The sequence below is a fragment of the Hibiscus syriacus genome, unplaced genomic scaffold, assembly GCF_006381635.1.
Source record: "Hibiscus syriacus cultivar Baekdansim isolate YM2019G1 unplaced genomic scaffold, ASM638163v2 tig00000287_pilon, whole genome shotgun sequence".
Classification (NCBI taxonomy): Eukaryota; Viridiplantae; Streptophyta; class Magnoliopsida; order Malvales; family Malvaceae; genus Hibiscus; species Hibiscus syriacus.
In genome coordinates this window covers 170932-192222 of record NW_024061777.1, presented here as the reverse complement: position 1 = coordinate 192222, position 21291 = coordinate 170932, and the positions used below count along the sequence as shown (strand labels likewise).

Below are 21291 nucleotides of genomic sequence, written 5' to 3'. Positions count from 1 at the left end.
TGGATACTTAGCCACTTGAAGGAAACTGGCATCGAGTTGCTTCTTGAATTCTTCTTTAATTTTAAGGAGTATCTCAGGTCGCATCATTTTCAGTTTTTGTTGCACGGGTTTGCACTCTAGCTTAATTAACAGTCTATGAACTACCATATCTGTGTCAAGTCCCGTCATGTCTTGATATGACAAGGCGAACATATCTCTATACTCCTGAAGTAAGACTATCAGGTTTTGTCTTGCTTCAGCCGAGAGAGTTGTGCCGATTTTAACCTCCTTCCTGTCATCTTCAGTGCCCAGATTTAAGATTTCAATCGCCTCCTCATGTGGCAGTATTTGCTTCTCTTCTCTTTCTACCATTCTCAATAATTCGGTAGGCAATTTACACTCCTCTTCAGTGTCGCAATCATCAAATTCCCCAAGATAAATGGTCGATTCAAAATCCACTTTCGGATCAAGATCATCAGTGCCTATATTATCGTTATCTGGGGTCCTGAAGGAACAAAGAAGATATGTGTGTGTGAGAGGAAATATCCCACACGAAACAGTCAAAGAATTAAATTTAAAAAGAGAATAGAATAGAGTACTGGAATGAAGAAAATAATCAATGAATTCAAAAAGAAATGAAAATAAGAAAACTTGTTTGCCATGGAAAGGAAAAAAATGCATCTTTTATTGAATTTAAACAAAATGTTTATCCACCCTTACAAAAGATCACCTATTGCCCTGGGTATAGGAAAATAGGGATAGTTCGAATATTACTCTAAAAAGATTCTTGTAAACCACAGGTAGTTCTTCGACCGACCAACTGCTAGGCACGAACCCAGGTGGCAGAGGGTATATCCCAGATCTATCTTCATCTTCTGTGGTTACGTCATTGATGCTTAGATCTTCCAGAGCCGCTTCTAATTCGGATGTGGTGGTTTCAAACACATAACCACCTGACTTGAATGTTTTGTAAAGAGGCGGTAATGTCATAGTCTCCCGTTGAAGTTCACCCCCAGTTAACCTGGCTAGTCTTCTTTCTCGGCTCTTCTGGACTTCCTTCCTCTTTTCATGGTAACTGGGCTGAAAACCAAGACCAAACTGATCTAATTTCAAAACAGGAAGGACTGGATTAATCCTTCCTTGTAGCAACTTCCCAAATCCTCTTCCGGCCTTAGTGCCTCATCCCAAGGTTTGCTTGATTTCCATCTTGGTGCACTGAGAGAGTCGGGGTTTAGGAATCTTTCTTCCTTCTGCCATGAATGTTGCATTCACGAATTCTAAGGAGCGAAATGATAACTCCACCGCTTCCTCATCTACTTCGATGTATGGGGCCTCTGTGGTCACACTTGCCACGATATCTTCCTCAGCATTGATAATTACTAGACCCCGTCGATAATAAACTTAACTTTTTGGTGCAGCGTAGAAGGTATTGTACCTTCTTGATGAATCCATGGCCTTCCCAAAAGACAGCTATAGGGCGACATGATATCCATCACAAGGAACTCAACATCATAGGTGGCTGGTCCGATAGTCAAAGGTACCTCGATCTTACCAACTACCTCTCGTTTGGTCTTGTCAAATGCTCAGACCACGTTCTGACAGGCTCTCATATGAGAGGTATATATTGGCAGCCTCTTCAATGTCACCAAAGGTATCACGTTCAGGGTCGAGCCATTATCAATCAATATGCTCGTTAAAGCGTGCCTATTGCAATACGTAGTAATATGCAGTGCCTTTGTTCAGCCTCTTCCTCCGGATGGAATCTCATCATCTGAAAACGAGATGAGATTATCAGCTTGAATATTGTTCACCAGTCGATCCATCTTGCTGACTGGTATGTCTTGTGGCACGAACGTTTGATTAAGGACCTTCAACAGTGCTTCTCGGTGTGCCTCTGAGTTTAAAAATAGTGCTAGCATTGAAGTACACGTAGGTAAGCTGTGGAGCTGTTCTACAATGTTGTACTCGTTGTGCTTCAAGATTTTGAGGAACTCTTTAGCTTCTTCCTCCCTTATAGGTTCATTGACAACTAGCACATCTTCTTTGAATGGCTCAAGTGGTCTTTGCCCCACTTTTCTATCACATCCTTTGGAAGCACTCACCTGGCATTCGTACTTCCATGGCACTTGTCGATTGTCCTTGTATTGAAAAGGCCGAGGTGCTATGATCACCACCTTGGCTGGAGTTGTTGTCATCTTTGCCTTAGGGGTAATTATCAAAGGACTACCCCTGCCGTACTTCTTGTCAGATGATTCTCCGGTAGCACAAACATCTGCTTCCAAAGAATCTTGATTTTCTTCGAAAAATTCTAGATCTTTCCGGTCTATCATGAGCTGGACTAATAACTTGAATTCTGGCCAATCTTGCACCTTATGCCCCTCTTCATTGTGGTAACAGCAATGGCTACCATCTTCATTCCTCGTTGTACGTGATTGGGGTGCAAAAAACCCCACTTTTACCATTTGGCTCTATATCCAAGCCAAAGGAGCTTTAACTTCTGAAACACAAGTTTTGACTATCTTGTCATTCTCGTTGGTGATTGCGTTGATTCCAATCTCTGGATGATTAGGCAAAGGATTATGGGCGATGTTCGGTGCTCCGGAGTTGAAATAGATCCAATTCTTGTTCTGCATTCGTTGTAAAAGCCTCTTGAATGCGAGACAGTTTTCGATTGAATACCCCTGTATACCTCCATGATATTCGCAGTGGGCCTTTTCGTAATACCACTTCGGATATGGAGGCTTTATCGGATCCATTGGGTAGGGTGATACCACATGAGTATCGAAGAGTTGTTGATATAACTCTTTATAGGTCATGGGAATGGGATCGAACTGCTCCCTTTCCCTTTCTCTCCTTGGTTCTCTCTGAGTTTGGTTAGAAGTATCGGATGGTACAACTACAGCTGTTTTTGAACTTAAGACCGTAACACCTTTGTTAGCATTGTAAGTGTTGACATTGTTGATCTCGCGGTCCTTGTTCTTCATGGGAGGCTTTTTACTGGAGTCACCTCCCTCAATCTTTCCTTGTTTTATAGCCAATTCTATCATTTCACCGGCCATGACTAAATCTGAGAAACTTCCCGAAGTGATTGCTACCAAGTGCCTAAAGTAAGGTTCCTTTAGGGTCTGTACAAAAAACTTTCTAGTTTCCTTTTCATCCAAGAGTGGATGAACTTGCACAGATAAATCCCTCCATCTCTGTGCGTACTATTGGAAACTCTCGTTATGCTTCTTCTCCAGGTTATGCAACATAACTCGGTCTGGTCTCATATCATTGATATGCTTGTATTGCTCCAAGAAAGACTTGGCTAAGTCTTTCCATGTCCTGATGTGAGTTCGGCTAAGCTGGTTGTACCACTAGATAGCTAAACCGGACAGGCTCTCCTGAAAGTAGTGGATCAGGAGTTGGTCATTTCCCCCATATCCTGTCATCTTCTGACATAACATAGTGATATCGGCTGAAGGACAGCTGTTCCCGTCGAACTTCTCAAACTCAGGAATTTTAAACTTAGGTGGAAGCACCAAATCAGGAACCATGCTCAGTTTCATCGCGTCCACCCCATAATAATCATGGTCTCCTTGGACCATCTTCATCTGATCTTCCAGCATCCTGATCTTCTCTTCCATCTTCTTTGCCTTATCCTCCTCGTCAAAATATGGGACAGGGCAGTCGTCCGGATGACTGTCAAGATTTACCGCAGAAGTCTGTAAATTTGCCACCGATACAGCTTTCCCTTTAGCGGTAGATGAGTCACCTTGCAGTCCAGGTAAGATCTCGGATGAGACAACAACTTGTGGGGTCGGTGGTATGGTTATCCCCTCAGAAGCACCTACTCCGGGTGTACTTGCTTGTGGTTGTAAACCAGACAACTTAGTCACGATTTGGTCAACTAAGGATTCCTGGCTTTTCTTGATGGACTCCATGGTACTTTGACTATTCTGAACCATTTTGTCCTCTAATTCCTTCTGCTGTCTTGCCATGTTCTCTTCGATCTTCTCCATTCTAGCCTCCATTTGTCGCTTTTTTACTCGAGTATTGTGCGTGTGATGCGTATCTAATGCTTGCGGTGGTAAGCTTGGTGTCTGAGACATGTTCTGTTAGTTAATACGAATGTAAAAACATGGAAAATATAAAATAAAAAACAAACATGAAATATAAAATGCAAAATATGTAATGTATGATGTATGCAATTTGGAGGCATTAATCCAGAAAAATGTCCATTATTATAAATAATCCTTATTCAGAAAAAAATGTTTTATCTTTTAAGAGAATAAAAACAAATTAAAGGTACATTCAGACTAAATCCTCTAGACCCCTAACAGCTTCTAGTAGGTTGACAAGTCTTCTGCCTTCATCTATCACTGGTTGAATGCCTTGTCAAACCACTCCTGCTTCTCTTTCTAGGCCGTGAAGATGACGAGCTGCCTTCTGTACTTGATCCAGGAAATCTCGGATGGTTGCGTCTCTGGCCCTCACCATTCGCTGTGCTTTCTCCTAACGGAAACGCCACTGTAATCCTCTTTCGAAGGGCACTATCTGAAGCTCGTTTGCTTTCCTCTTGAACCCATCTACAATAGCTTCTAACTCAGCTATTGTCTTGCCATATTTCTCATGTTGTTTCTCTAAGTCAGCCACCCAGATTCTTAAGCGTTGGTTCTGATGTTAATTGTCTGCCAAGCGTGTTAGGATTTTCGGAAGCTCGAAACGACAACCGGAACGATTTGCAAAGAGGGGTCGGAACGGTTTTATGTTTAGGGAGTAAGGAGATTGAAAGATAGAGAATTGCACAGCGATTTATAGTGGTTCGACTTTCTCAATCAAAGTCTACGTCCACTACCTTAGCTCCTCACCAAGGATTTTCCAACAAATTCACTAATTTGTTCTTTCTTTTGAGGACAAAGAGATAACCTTACAACTCCCTAGTTTTTCCGGGTTAAACTAGAACCTTTCCCTAGCTTTTATACGGGCTAAGCTAGAACCTTTCCCCTTTACAAAAGGATAAGAAATGTAAACAAGAAAACCTCTCTAAGGTAGGTGTTTACAAGATTGAGCTCACAAGAACAAAATATTTACAAGAGAAAGATGAAATAAGATTGAAAAACTCTTCTCTTGTGTTTGATTGCTTGGATAGTTGTTCTCTTGCTTCTTCAAGTGTCCTCAGCTTGTATTTATAGCTTGGAATGAGTTTGAAGTCGTATATAGCCGTTGGGGATGTTTTAGAGCCGTTTGGGGATGATTTTTATACTCAAAAAGGTTGCCCATAATGGGGGGAATCGGTACCCCTTCATAGGGAATCGATACCCCTTCATAATATTCAAATATTATGACCGTTGGGCTGTTGAACAGGGGGAATCAGTACCCCCTGGGGGGGAATCGGTACCCCCTGGACATTCTGTTTTTGAGCTTTAGACAGGGGGGAATCGGTACCCCCTGGGGGGGTATCTGTACCCGGGGTATCTGTACCCCCTGGGCAATCTTGAAACCCCTTAAAATATTTTTGGCTCAAATCAGAATTTTAATTGACTTTGAATTATTTTTGAAACCTTTTAAAAACTTTGAATAAATTCAATTAAGTCCAAAAACATATTGTAATTTAATTCAAGTCCAAAAACCATTTTGTCTTAAATTGTTATATCAAAACATAGTTCAACAATCTCCCCCTTTTTGATATAACAAAACATTTGAAAAATTGTTTTTGACAAAACTCCCCCTTAATAAAATGTTTAATGAAAAAGATACTAATTGTTGGAAAACATATGAAAATGTTAAGCTCCCCCTTTTTCATTAAGAAATTGAATTTTTCAAACCAAACTTCTCCCCCTTTTTGTTATATAAAAAATAATTCGATCTTTGAAGTTTAAAATAACTTTGGAGAGTAAGTAGTAAATTTTACATTTAAAATCATTTGAAAAATCAAAAGCTCCCCTTAATAAATGCATTCCAATCAAAATTTAGCTTTTAAGAACTTGACACTTAAACAAAATTGAATTTCAACAAAGAATAACAAACAAGTTAGTAGCACATGAAATTCAATTTATCCAAGACTAAAATACTTTATGCAATATCAATTGTTGAAATTTGATATAAATACCAATTGTTAAAATTAAGTGCATTTGCATAAAGTTTTCCAAAAATGTTATGCATTTAAAAAAAATTGATATCAATTGTTAAAGAGATATCATTTCCATTTAAACCACATGCATAATCATTTAAATTTAGGTCAAAAATTAAAATTTATAAAATCAAAGCATTTTAAAATTTGATATCATTGTTAGAGAGATATCACTTGCATTAAAACCAATTTTGACCAAATTCATTATGATGAACTAAAATTATGAAAAATCATTAAAACTTTAAAATGTTCATCATAAAACCTTCTTAACATACATGAGATTAAAACAAACCAAATCATTCAATATCAAAACTCATGCATGCTTAAAATCAAATGAGCAACCAAATAATCAAAATCAAAACATTAAGCTTAGAGGTTACCCATTCCTTTTCAAGTGTGGCTAGAGCATCTTGAATATCATCATTTTCATCACCATTGCTCCAACACACCTACAAGAGACATTTATTTCGATTTTGGTATCCAAATTGCTTTGGATCCTTGAATGTTAGTTTTAATGCCCCTTGTTCCTTTCGGAATCCATACTTGTCTAATTTTAAAACGTTTTCCTTTCTTCAAAGGATAAGTATGTTCCAAATGACCATGAAAATGGCAATGTGAGCATTTTGCCATTTTTACACATAATAGGTTATTTTTAGAAATTAATTCTTTTTCTTTTGTTAAGCCTTCAAGCTTAACTTCTAACTCAAAATTTTTCTTTTCTAAATCATTTATTTTGATTTTGAAAGCTCTAAATCATTTTCAAAATTTCATTTTGATTTTCAAAATCAACTTTACTTTCAAAATCAAATTATCTTTAATTTTGAGTTTTGAAATTAATTTCGTATATTTGGAATTCATGGTCTCAAATCCCAAATACAACCTATTATAAGCATCTTGTAACTCATCAAAAGTAAATGAATTAAATTCATTTGAGTTAGAAGATACCTCAACTTCTTCATGAGTGGCCATGAGGCATAGGTTGACTACTTCATCTTCATCATTGGAACCATCTTCATCACTCCAAGATGCAACAAATGTCTTCTTCCCCTTTTTCTTTAGAAGAGGACATTCATACATGACATGCCCCTTTCTTTGACAATCGAAACATACCGGGGACTCTTCTTCTTGGTTGATTCATGTTTCACTTCCTTGGAAATCATGAATCTCTTGAGTTCCTTCAAGAGCTTGACCATTTCTTCTTTTTGTTCATCATCGTCTTCATCAACCTCATCACTTGAATCTTGATAGCTTTCATTGATGCCTACGTCCTCATTCTTCTTCTTCTTCTTGTTGTTTTTCTTCTCTTCCCTTTCTTCATCTTCCTTCACCATCATCTCATGAGTGAGAAGGGAACCAATTAGCTCGTCGAGAGTGAGAGACTTTAGGTTTCTTGCTTCGATAATGGCCGTCTTCTTTGATTGCCACTCCTTTGGAAGAGAGTAGATCATCTTCCTCACAAGCTTCTCATTTGGGATTACTTCTCCATATCCCTTGAGACCGTTGACAATCACGGAAAATCTATCCGTCATAGCTTTGATGTCTTCATCGGGTTTCATCTTGAAGTTCTCGTAGCTATGGTTGAGAAGACTTTTCTTTGATTCCCTCACTTCGTCGGTTCCTTCATGAGTGACTTGGAGCTTATCCCAAATCTCTTTTGCACTAGAACAAGATGAGACTCTTCCATATTTATTTGGGCCTAAAGCACAAAATAGAATATGTATAGCCTTAGAATTAAGCTGAAAATTTTTCTGCTCTTCTCTACTCCAATTGTTGTACTTGCCGGGTGGAAAGGAGTAACCGTCCATGATTGAGTACCAAGCTCCTAGATTGTATGATTGAATGAAGTACATCATCTTATTCTTCCAATGTGCATAATTTGCTCCATTGAAGAAGGGTGGCTTGTTGACCGGTTGTGAATCCATAATAGGATATTCTTCAAGATAATAAGCACCGGAAGAAAAAGTCATTTCTTTGTCGGTTGCGTCGGGAATTGGTAGAGCTTCTTCTAGGATCGTCTCAAGGTGGTTAAACCTTCTTAACAATTTAGGCTCTGATGCCAATTGTTAGGATTTTCGGAAGCTCGAAACGACAACCGGAACGATTTGCAAAGAGGGGGTCGGAACGGTTTTATGTTTAGGGAGTAAGGAGATTGAAAGATAGAGAATTGCACAGCGATTTATAGTGGTTTGACTTTCTCAATCAAAGTCTACGTCCACTACCTTAGCTCCTCACCAAGGATTTTCCAACAAATTCACTAATTTGTTCTTTCTTTTGAGGACAAAGAGATAACCTTACAACTCCCTAGTTTTTCCGGGTTAAACTAGAACATTTCCCTAGCTTTTATACGGGCTAAGCTAGAACCTTTCCCCTTTACAAAAGGATAAGAAATGTAAACAAGAAAACCTCTCTAAGGTAGGTGTTTACAAGATTGAGCTCACAAGAACAAAATATTTACAAGAGAAAGATGAAATAAGATTGAAAAACTCTTCTCTTGTGTTTGATTGCTTGGATAGTTGTTCTCTTGCTTCTTCAAGTGTCCTCAGCTTGTATTTATAGCTTGGAATGAGTTTGAAGTCGTATATAGCCGTTGGGGATGTTTTAGAGCCGTTTGGGGATGATTTTTATACTCAAAAAGGTTGCCCAGAATGGGGGGAATCGGTACCCCTTCATAGGGAATCGATACCCCTTCATAATATTCAAATATTATGACCGTTGGACTGTTGAACAGGGGGGAATCGGTACCCCCTGGGGGGAATCGGTACCCCCTGGACATTCTGTTTTTGAGCTTTAGACAGGGGGGAATCGGTACCCCCTGGGGGGGTATCTGTACCCGGGGTATCTGTACCCCCTGGGGGGGGAATCTGTACCCCCTGGGCAATCTTGAAACCCCTTAAAATATTTTTGGCTCAAATCAGAATTTTAATTGACTTTGAATTATTTTTGAAACCTTTTAAAAACTTTGAATAAATTCAATTAAGTCCAAAAACATATTGTAAATTTAATTCAAGTCCAAAAACCATTTTGTCTTAAATTGTTATATCAAAAACATAGTTCAACAAAGCGCCTTTGAGTAGTCTTTAGCTGTTCCTTCCAAGCTCTTTCATCAGGCCTCTCGAACTTCCTTTTTGAACTGTGAGCTTCGTCTTTCCAGTATTCAAAGGTTATTTTCAACTTGGAGTTATCCTTTACTTTATCCTGATATCCCTTTCTCAAATCTTCGAGCTCAAAACATGCCTTTTTTTGTTCTCTTTCCAGTTTGTCTGCTCTATCTTTCTAAGAGTCGGTATCGAGCTTCCATTGATAACTTTCAGTTTCAAGTTCCCTAACCCTCTATTTCAACTCGTTATTCACAGCTTCAGACTCTGCTTTGGCTATTTCAAGTCCAGAAGGGACAGACCTAAGATGTTCCTCCATTGTCCGGGTGTTTTCACAATCTGGCACCGGGATGTTATCATTCTTTCTCAGCCTTCGCCACTCCATATAATCCGGAGTAAGAATGTCTCTGGCAGCTACAACATCTATCCGGGATACTTTCTTCCACGAATCAGCTGTTTCCTTGATCATTTTCTTATAACTATCACCACTATACACAAATTCTGATCTAGCTAGTCTGCTTGTTGCTGGGACAAACTGACGTTCCCTATACTGTCTAAGTGCTAGTAATGGAGCATACCCAACTGCACCCCAAAGTCCAAGTAAGGTCATAGTGTTAGAATCCCTACACCGGAAAAGAATGTCACCGAGGAATAACCAGGGGGCTCTCCAGGTAATATCCCGATCCTAAAGATGTGTAAAAAATTTCATCCACTTTTCCTTTGAAGCACCTTCATGCCATTTCATTGTGATGAACTCTCCCAAAGGTCAATATGTGGTGCTAAATCGGCGGTAGGCAACCCCGTTAGTCTTCCAGAAGTGGCTGTGAAACCAGACTTGAAGGAGCTGAACACACCCAACGAACCTTTCTCCGCCAGATCTTCGACAATGGTTGAGAGATCAAAAGGTTTCGGCTAAGATAGTCGGTGCTGGGTTAACCCGTCTAGGAATTTGTTCAAACAATTCCACCACGGCTACGTCAATGCACCCCAATGCCTTCGAAAAGATAATCAACCCGTACAGACCTAGTGCAAAAAGGTTAATAGTCTTCCACTCATCAGGGTGGCTCTTCATTAATTTCCTTATGTGGATCCATTCAATTCCTTCCCCACTGCCTCTACGTTGAGTCCGGTCAATTACCCATTTTTCGTCTACACCCGCAACCCTGGCTAGTGTATTCTTAAAAGGCTGACTTTTAATGTGTTTGATGTAGGCTCGCTCCAATTTGATATTTTCACAGTGTAGCAGTATAGTGTATTCTTTAATGGTGGGCACCATGTCCTCCCGGTTAAAAGTGAAGCAGTTATATTTTGGGTTCCAGAACTGAACCAAGGCTCTGATTAAGGGCTCATCAGTCTTAACCTGGAGTAAAAGTGCAATGTCACCGTACCGTTGGCTAAACTTCTGTTTCTGATCATTCTTCCAACTGTCCCAGATGTTTTGAAGCCCTTGCACATTGTTCTGCTTTAGGCTGATAGAGGCATAACTAACCAGCTCTGACACATAGCTTCCATGAAGATTGTCTCCCTTTTTCTTCTGAGTCTTCTCGGTCCATAGTCGTACCTCGGGGTTTTTAATCTCTTGCATTACAACACCTTTTTCCATTTATTCAGATTATTTTTATGTGTAACAAACACTTTTTTTAGGGATCAATGGCCTCTTGTTATGATACAGATACTAAGAAAACAAACACAAAGGTAAAAAGTTAGTAAAATAAAAATAAATAAATAAATAAATAAATAAATAAATAAATAAATAAGAAATGACGAAAGAAAAATAAGAAGAGTAAGAAGGGAAAAAACATAGTTAGGGTAAAAATGTCATATGGTTTGAAATGAGGTTTCGGGGTAGGCTCTATTTCTCCATAGTCTCCTGGTTTATGTTCTAAAAAATGGTACCCGAGTTCTCCTTGCCGGTGCCCCCTTGGGCTTGCCAGAACCTTAGTCCTAAACTCATCACAGGCTTGTGTGGACTAAGTTAAACTCGAGATGACACATTCCCTTATGCCCATACGAAGAATAATTCACATGAAGGCATAAGGTATATGAATCCCGAAGGCTACTTACTAGGCCCATACGGTGAATAAATTCACACGAAGGCGTCGCTTTCACCCCCCACTTAAAATGGGTTTGGAGCTAGGGTTTAGAGCCTTAAGTGAAAAAGCTTTGAAGGCTGAAATCATGAGAAAACGATTAGTACAACTATTTACTCGAAAATATAATCAAAAGTAAGTAAAAAAGGATCGAGATATTACCTTAAAATTTAAACTTATTATTTTCGTTAAAAAAGACAACTGGAAATTACCTTAGCCTGACTCACTTACCTGTGTCCTCAGTGGAGTCGCCAAGCTGTCGGAACCATCTTTCGGGTGGGCCCGGAATTGGGCTTCGACTTGGATTAAATATATTAGGAGTCGTCATCGATCATTTATTTAAAAGTAAATTGGTTGACCGGATACCTTATTTCTTACCTGATCTGCGTCTTACCAGTGATGTGTCGGATTCGGGAGTCGGTTACAGTCATGGAAGGGTTAACACCCTTGAACTGCCCTTTCGGTACTATGTAATTTCCAGTAGTATTTAGTTAAGAAAAATGTAACTTTAAATTAAAAGGTAAAATAGCGATCTCAATTACTTACAATTGATTGGTTTGGAAGCGTACCCTTTAAAAGTCAAAATAGGTGTTAGAAGAAATAAATAATAAAGAAAGTAAAACAAATGAAATAAAGAAAGTGATAAAAAAATAAAGTAAATATAAAAATGAATAAAATACATAAATAAATAAAATGAAGAATAATAGCACATATATATACATATTAAACAACCAAATAAAAATAAAATGATAATGCAAATAAATGAATAAAGCAAATAAAAGGAAGATAAAAAGATAAAAATAGAAAATAAAAATAGAAAGAAAATAGATAAATAAATAAGTAAAATATAAAAAAGTGAAAGTATATATATATATATAAGTAAAATAATAATAATAAAATAAAATAAATATAATAGAAAATCAAAGGTAAAATATATGTATATATACATATAGGAAATAAAATAGGAAATATAAATATATATATATATAATAATACTAATGATAAATATATATATATATATATAATTAATAAAACATAATATATATATAACAAAAACAAATAAATAATAATAATTCATTAAAAATGAAATTTAATAGATAAATTGAAGTTAATAGGGGTTAAATTGAAAAAAAGGAAAATCAGGTGGCCAAATTAAAATGGAATCGGGTTTTATAAATTGAATTTGGGGGAAAATGAGGGCTTTAAAACGAAGAGGGACTGGAAAGGGGATTAACCCTAATTTCCTCAAAAACACGCAGGTCAGTAGGGTTATCGGGTCGACGCGCGGACCTTTCACGGGCATATGGGTCAAGTATAAAAGTCATTTTTTGGCTTGATCCCTCATTTCTCACCCTCCAAACCAAGAGAGCCCTCCTGTCTCTCACCTTTCTCTCGTATGTTCTTCCAAATGAAGAACAGCGGGCGACCATTTCCAGAAACAGGCGGTTGTTCCGCCGTACGCCGTCGCCGTTGATCGGCGACGGCCACCGATCATCGGCGGAAAAAAAAGGTTTTTTTTTATTTCGAAAGCTTTTTAAAATGGTTTTCAAAAATCAAATTTTTTTTTAAAACACATCGGCCTCGGGGCTAAATCTGATAAAATAGATCTCGAAAAAACCCCTATAGATCCTCGGCCGAACGGGTTTTTGGTCGTTTTCAAGCCGAACCACAAGCACAAATCGACATGCAAGGGAAAAGATGAACGAACATAGGTAAAAAAGAAATGCTACCTCTTTTATTTCTCTTCAAACCGATTACAAATGCTTTGAAAATTGCTATCTATTTGCTCGTATTTTCTGGTAATTTCGTCTGAAATCCCCCCTTTATTGCGTTGATTACATGTCTTATTTATAGTGAAAATACAAGCCTATTTTTAGTGTTCTAATATGAGTGAAATACTGATATTGGTTGTTGGTGATGGCCGAGATTCTTGCGCCGGAGGACTCGGGCTGATGGAGATAAGAAACGTACGGCTGTGGGACGAGAAGGGAGACGTGATGCATGAGGCGCGTGGTTGGATGAGATGAGGTTAGGCAACCCTAACTTTCTGTTGGTTTGCACGTGGGCTGCTGGAGGTGTGTAGTGTGGGCCACTTGGACATGTAAATGGTCTTTTATTGGATCTGAAGCATGTAAAAACCCAAAAATAAATATTATATATAATATACGGTGGTTGAATTTTGGTAATCGGAGTACTTTAGATTAGATCCTAAGGACAACATAGCCATAGTAGTACTACTTTTAATTGCCCTGTTTGACATTATAACAATATGACAAAAATAGCTTTAACCTTTTGATCTTTTATTTGAATAATCAATTAAAATTTTAATGGAAATAATAAAGATTTTTTTTAAAATTAATTAGATAATAATAACACGAACCAACTTACCTCAATTGTTAAAGAAATCTATAACACCCCCAACTCGTACCCGACCCGGATACGAATCCGATGTGTCACATTGACTTTTTAAAACATTGACATGTTGAAAACTTGTTGAAATGTTTTAACTTTTATTTATTTCCAGTGGTAAAACCCTTAAATCACATTTACCATTGAAAATTCAGACTCACATTGAAGATAAACACTTTAAATTTATATAAATATAAAATAGTGTGATTACAAAACGAATCAGAGCATTACAATTTAAAACTTTATAATACATGCCAACAAAATCACAAAATAAGAGACCTACATTCAAATTAATCTGATTTGATCCTCTTTAAGAGTATGTTGTCCTCTCCTAGCTTTAGCCCTAAGATTTCTTTAAACCTACGTGTGAAACAATCACACGCTAAGTAGTTGACTTAGTGAGGCAAGTACGAGTATAATAAAACATTGTAAAATATTTTCTTATTCATCTCATAGAAAACATTTCATAAGGAATTCAATTTACATTTCATGACAATAATGTATACTTTTACACATTGTTCGGTTTATATCACTTTGTTTTTAATAGCCCAATGCATACTACTGAGAACTCTAGGTATTTGAGTACATTGAGGTTGTGCACTAATGCAATCACCACTGCTCACATAATTTGCACCGAAGTGTCACATATTTGTCCCAAAGGACCAGATAGGCTTGTCCCAAAGGAACACATAGGTTTGTCCCGAAGGACCACATAGAACCCTCAACTCTTGACATGCCAACTATACCTCTAATTCTCATACATATACCTTGGGCTTTAACCACATAATTATTTCTCAATTCATTATTTAAATTGTATCTTATTTATATAGAGTACATTCACCTAGGGCACTTTCACTTAGATTGTTTTCGCTTGGCACATTTTAACGTAGGACATTTTCATATAAAACGTAATCATATACATATAAAATCAAAACAATAATTTGAAAGTACACTTTATATAAAACAAAATAAAAATAATTGCATAAAATAAATAAACTGTTTTCGATCCAAAACTTCGAGGTTGGCTTATCGCAAGCCGTCCTCAAATCTAATATAAAACAAATGAGTTGCACTCACCTTTGCCTCACGTAAGTTCTATATGAAATCCTTTCAACTTTTGTTCAGTCTCTTTACTATATCGCTTCGATCAGTACACTTTCGATCCAAATCTACACATCAATATGATTAAGATCAATACCAAATTTCCATTAACAAATAATCAATTAGCACTTACAAAAATGAAATGAAACACTTAATCCAACATTTCAAGATGAATAGTATCGGTACTCCTACTATGGTAACGATACTTCTCTTCTATGGTACTGATACTCACTTCGGTATCGATACCATTTTGGCATTCTGGAATTTCATCACTACTTACAATATCGATACCTTTCCTTTGGTATCGATACCCATATCAGTATCAATAATACTTCAATCAATATCGATATTGTTCATCTGATTCATACCATTTTCCTTCAAATTACCCTTATAGTATCGTTACTGTTCTTCCAGTACCGATACCCTTACCCAGACTTCATTTATTCCTTTTCGAATTTTACTCGCAACTCCCTTAAATCTCTCACCCTTAACTCTATTCAAGTCCTTAAACTCAATAGCATTTATCCCACACAACTTATGTCCATTAATTCCTCCTTTAACTTCCCAAATTCTCCATAAAATACTTTAAGCTAAAGATCATATCCATCAATCAAACATGTTCTTAATCCTATTTAACTCTTTAAACACCTTAATTAGACCATTGACAAGTCAAATATGTCATTATAAATCCAAATCCAAATACTAATCAATCTCATCAAATCCCTTAACAACCCTTTACTAATTCACTCTTAATTCCTTAATCACTTAGTTTTATTCATCTTTAAGCTTTCCTTAAACTTTTATATCACCCAAGGACTAAAAACCAAACCAAAAATACAAGAAACATCAACTTAATTTCGCTTACCTTTGAAATGGTTTCCACGGGCAAAGAGGAAGAAGAAGATAATTGATGGTTCCATATATTTCTTTTTCCTTCTCTTCCTTTTTTTCACATGTTTTTATCCTTTAAAAAGGAATTTTAAATTCATTTCCTTTTAAAAGACCATAATGCCTTTTCAAATCTCCAATCTTTGATATTAAGTCTTTAAATTTCCAGAATCAGTCCTTGAACTTTTTAATTTATTCAAATTAAACCACTAAATTTTGAATCCTTACATTTTAGTCACTGACCCGATGTTTGGGGTATTACAAAATCGTTGTTGTTCCTAAAGGTCATGGGTTCTAACACTAACGATTGTAGCAGTGTGATTGAGCACTCATTGTCAAATGGTTCAGAATATTTAAATCATATATTATTTTGTAATCACCTTAGAATAATAATTGGATAATAATAAAACAATATTTTATTGTATATTCTTTTTTATACCATAAAATTATCGATAATTATTAATGATTTTATTAATTTTCCTGAATAATTATTGATCATTTGAATTTTTATCATCAAAATAAAAAGATTAAAGACCAATTATGTTAAAGAACAAAATAAAAGAAAAAGAAACAGACATGGCCGATAAAAAAATACTAACAATTATAAGAGCAATGTATAAAAAAACATAGATAAATTACAATTGTAGGTCATTCAAGTATTAGTGTGGTTATGTTTTGGCTATTCAACTATTTTTTCTTAAAATCATATATAATATTATGTTTTGGTTTTATTTTGATCACTTGGCGTTAAAAAATTAACGATGATATGAATGTGTTTCCATAAGGTAATTTCATGTCATCATTGAAAAATATAAATTATGCTATATTATTAGATTTATTTATTTTTTAACAGTATATAATGATCACAAAATAATATATTTTCAGAATTTTCATAACAAATTGACAACACAAATTCTAAAGATTCAAGTACTCAAATTCAGAATCTATAAAGAGAACAACATTTTTTTTTACCACTGAAATCACTTGATGAGTTTCCATGCGAGATTTATTAATAATATGAAGAGATTAATTTTAGATTGATTAGATATTTGTATTTATAATTTTTTCCTATAGAATAAATTGAGCTAAACTAGTCATTTAGGTAAATTTTGCCACATTTTGTATTTAACTTATATAACAATATCATATCAAAATCAATATTTTTCGATGATTATAAGATTCAAATATGAGACACTTTAAATTAATCACTGAAAGCTTACTCACTCAACTATAGTGTGAATTTTTTTATTATACTAAACTTAATACTTACTTGTATCATTATTAAATTAAAAGCTAAATTTTTTCTTTATTCAGAAAATAAAAAAATAATTAAATAATTTTTATATTTTTATAAAAATATTATGAAATAATTATAAAAAGTATATTTATAATATTATAAAAATATTTATTTATTTCTAAATTCAATTAATTAATTATTTAAAATAATATTAGTTTTAAATTAATAATTTAATTTTAAATAATTTAAATTTAGGGTAAATTATGCATTTAATAACCAAATATCACTTTAGTTCCGTACAATATTATTTAAAATTAAATAGATAGTTTAAAAATAATATTATTTCAAATAAATAAATAAATAATGTGAATTTAAAAAAATAAATATTTTCATACTATTATAAATAAACTTTTTAGAATAATTTAATATAAATTTTATATATACATTAAAGTAATTATTTAATTATTTTTTATTTCCAAATAAAGTGAAAAGTTATTCTTTAATTTAATAATGAAACAAGTATTAAGTTTGATATAATAAAAATATATTTGCATTATAGTTGAATGACTAAACTTTTGATCATTAATTTAAAGTGTTACATATTTGACTTTTATAATCATCCGAAAGTATTGATTTTACGGTGATATTATTATATAAATAAAATACAAAATATGAAAGATTAACATAAATGACTAGTTTAATTCAATGGTTGAGTGCCTTGCATTTCATGTAGGAGGCCTAAGTTCAATTCATACCAATAGAGGATACTTTCATTTATTTTATCATTATAGTTGGTGACACATGCCACCAACTAATTGGTTGAATAAATTTAATAAAAAAAATACTAACAATGAAATAGAAAAATGATGTGGAAATTAAAAAAATTAAAAAAAATATTGACATGTCATGCCACATCTACATTGTTGTTAATGATTTTGAAAAAAAAAGTTTAAGCATTAAAACAAAATAAAAATGATAGTAATGATAGTGTAAGTACTAAACATATAATTTATCCTTTTAATATTTACTTAATAAGGACATTTTGTTAGTGGTGTGTTTTGGAATGTCGCTTTAGTGGTATGTTACGGTATGCGACGTGCGCTGTAGACTCATCTTAAAAATATATTTGCATTATTATTGAATGACTAAACTTTCGATCATTAATTTAAAGTGTCACATATTCGAATTTTATAATCATTAGAAAATATTGATTTTGTGGTGATATTATTATATAAGTTAAATACAAAATATGATAAAATTATTATAAATGGCTAGCTTAATTCAATGGTAGAGTGCCTTGCATTTTATGTAAAAGTCTTAGGTTTAATTCATGCTAAGAGTAAGAATAATTTCTTTTATTTTATCATTATAATTGTTGACACGTGTCACCATTTAATTTATTCAATAAAATTAATTAAAAAATAATGAGAGAGAAATAGAGAAATGACGTGGAAATAAAAAAAAATAAAAAAAATTGACACATTATGCCACATCACATTATTATTAATGTTTTTAACAAAAATAAAGTTTACGTACTAAAACGAATAAAAATGATAGTGTAAGTACTAAACATATAATTTATTCTTTTACTATTTACTAAATAAGAATAATTTAATTAGTGGTATGTATCAGTACATCATTTTAGTAATATATTGCGGTGTGCGACATGCGACGTGTGCTATAAACTCATCCAACTTAATAAGGATAAGTATGTTTTTCCAATTTTAATGTATAATCCAATGCAAAATCATTATGGACATGTACAAAGAAAGTTTTTGGACAAACAGATCTTGTCAGAATCCTTTCTGTTTGTATTCACTTCTTCTATTACATCTGTTTTTTGTAAAAGTAAAAAAAAAATATATAATGATACCAAAATTTTAATAGATATATTTATGATTACAAGACTATTAATAATTTTAGTTCATGTTCTGTTTTAGAATTTATTTAATATAAAAATATAATATCTTTTATCAAACAAATCATATTACAAATATTTTAAATTAATTACGTATTATACCCCTGAATTAGGGTTTTCTCTGCCTTGTGGTTAGTTTTTCTCGGCTGTCGTGTACGTTCTGCTGAGTTCATCTCAGTCTTTACTGGTTTGTGGGTTGGTTGTTCCTACTTTTTCACTTCATTTTTTGGGCATTATGGGTGATATTGAGAGGGATATGGATTGTCTCAATTTGGGGGAGGAGGAGGAAGCAGTACTGTCATTGACGCAGTCGGGAGGGGTTTCTTTAGTCTCTTTTGATAATTGTTTTGTGGGAAAATTTCTATCGTGAGGGAATATTAATTTTTAGGCCATGCGAACGATGTTGGCAAATGTCTGGCGGCCGATTGGGGGAGTGTCAATCACATATTTAGGGGAAGACAGGTTCTTATTTAGGTTGTATCATGTTGTGGATGCTAACCGCATTGAAAAGGAATGTCCTTGGTATTTTAATTCATCCATGTTGATAATACATAGGATGCAGGAATGCGAGGATCCAATGGGGATGGACTTACAGTTTGTTGATTTATGGGTCTGGGTCAACAATTTACCGGTGGGATTTATCTCGGAACTAGTTGCGAAGTTGCTCGGGAATTTTGTGGGACCCTTCATTGAATACTATACAACGACTGTCTCGTTGGATTATAGGGGTACTATCAGGATACGTGTTCGTTTGGATGTGCGAAAACCCCTAAAGCGAAAGAAAAAGCTAGCCTTATCATATGGCAAGGTGGGTTATGTATCTTTTCAGTATGAGAAACTGAAGACCTTTTGTTTTTTGTGTGGGAAATTGGGGCACACCAAGGGATTTTCCCTTACGCATTTTACAGGAGAATTAGGACCTCAAGTTATAGTGGGACTTGTCTCAGCGAGTGCCTTCGAGAAGAAGTCACTACACCCCGAGTCCTTGGCTGCGTGAGGAATGGGTAGAAGTAAATAATCTGAGTAAAGAAAGGAGGCGGGGTATGGGTATGGAGTTGGGTTTTGTGATTCGGGTGCTACTGGTTCAATGCTTCAACTGGATGTTCACATGGTGGCCGTGGAGGAGGATACACCTATTTAAACAGGAAGGGACCAAGCGACAGCGAAGCACAACGCTGACTAAGGCTCTCAATAAGGAGAATAATTTATCTTCCATGCAATCATCAATATTGGCAGGCCTGCAGAATCGGGCCAGCCGATCCCAATGAAAATATTGAGCTGGAACGTTCGGGGTTTGGGGCAGCCCCGAACAGAAAATTGTCCCTGGCACTTGCTGAGAGATATTAACCCTTCTGTAGTTTTCTTGATGGAGACAAAACTGCATAAATCACGGATGGAGAGAATACGCAAGTTATGCGGGTTTCCATACGGTATTGAAGTGGATGCAATTGGTACTAGAGGAGGTTTGTGCATGGCATGGCGTTCTGATTGTAAGGTCACGTTATGTTCATATTCCAATACTCATATTGATATCATCATTGCGGACGGCGATGTTCGTAGTGTGTGGCGTTGCAATGGCTTTTATGATGCACCCGATTACCCCGAAGACATGAGTCGTGGGATTTACTCAGAGGCCTTCATGATTCTTCTGAATTACCTTGGCTTGTGATCGGTGATTTTAACGAGATTTTGTTCGCTTTTGAAAAAGGAGGAGGTCAGATTAGAAGTGAACGCCAAATGTCAGATTTCATGGAGGCTTTGGAAAATTGTGGTTTAACGAATATGGGATTCACTGGTCCTTGGTTCACATGGGAAAGGGGACGCAGAGTGGAGACGAATATCCGTGAATACCTGGAACGTGGTGTAATTAACTCTTCTTGGGGTTTATTGTTTCCCCATTTTCGATTAACTCACCTTTAGCATTTTTTTCAGATCACTGTCCTTTGTTTCTTGAGACAAACTCGTCTGATAGACTTAACAGACGCTGGCACTTCAAATTTGAAGCCTCATGGCTGCTGGAGGAGTCATGTGAACAGGAGGTCACACGCTTGTGGAAGGAAGCTGATGGACCGGTCCCAAAAAAGCTCAATCATGTTTGTCAGGGGCTTGATGTTTGGTTTAAGGACATTTACAGATAGAAACGATTGACTATGGATGACTTAAAAAAGCGTATTGCTGATCTAATTGAGCAAATACCAACGGATGATGTGGTTGGTGAGTTGGTGGACACTAAGCTTCAGATAAACCTTGAGATGGATAAAGCAGAATTATATTGGGAGCAAAGGGCGAGGGCAAACTGGCTTAAAAATGGGGATAATAACACTGCTTTCTTTCACCGTTTTTCTTACTAATGGAAACGACGTAATCGAATCCCATTTTTAGAATCGGATGAGGGCGAGCGTTTTGATGATGACACTGGCATGGAGGGTGTGGCTAGACAGTATTTTCAAGATCTTTTCACT

The 21291-nt window shown here is 35.6% G+C and overlaps 1 protein-coding gene across 1 annotated transcript; it reads left to right on the top strand.

Moving 5' to 3' along the window:
- Positions 1 to 20566: 20566 nt before the first annotated feature.
- LOC120159112 lies at positions 20567 to 20967 on the top strand. The gene is made up of 2 exons (XM_039169800.1): positions 20567 to 20711; positions 20762 to 20967. Exons 1-2 carry the CDS (start codon positions 20567 to 20569, stop codon positions 20965 to 20967), a joined length of 351 nt encoding a protein of 116 aa, XP_039025731.1.
- Positions 20968 to 21291: the final 324 nt, after the last annotated feature.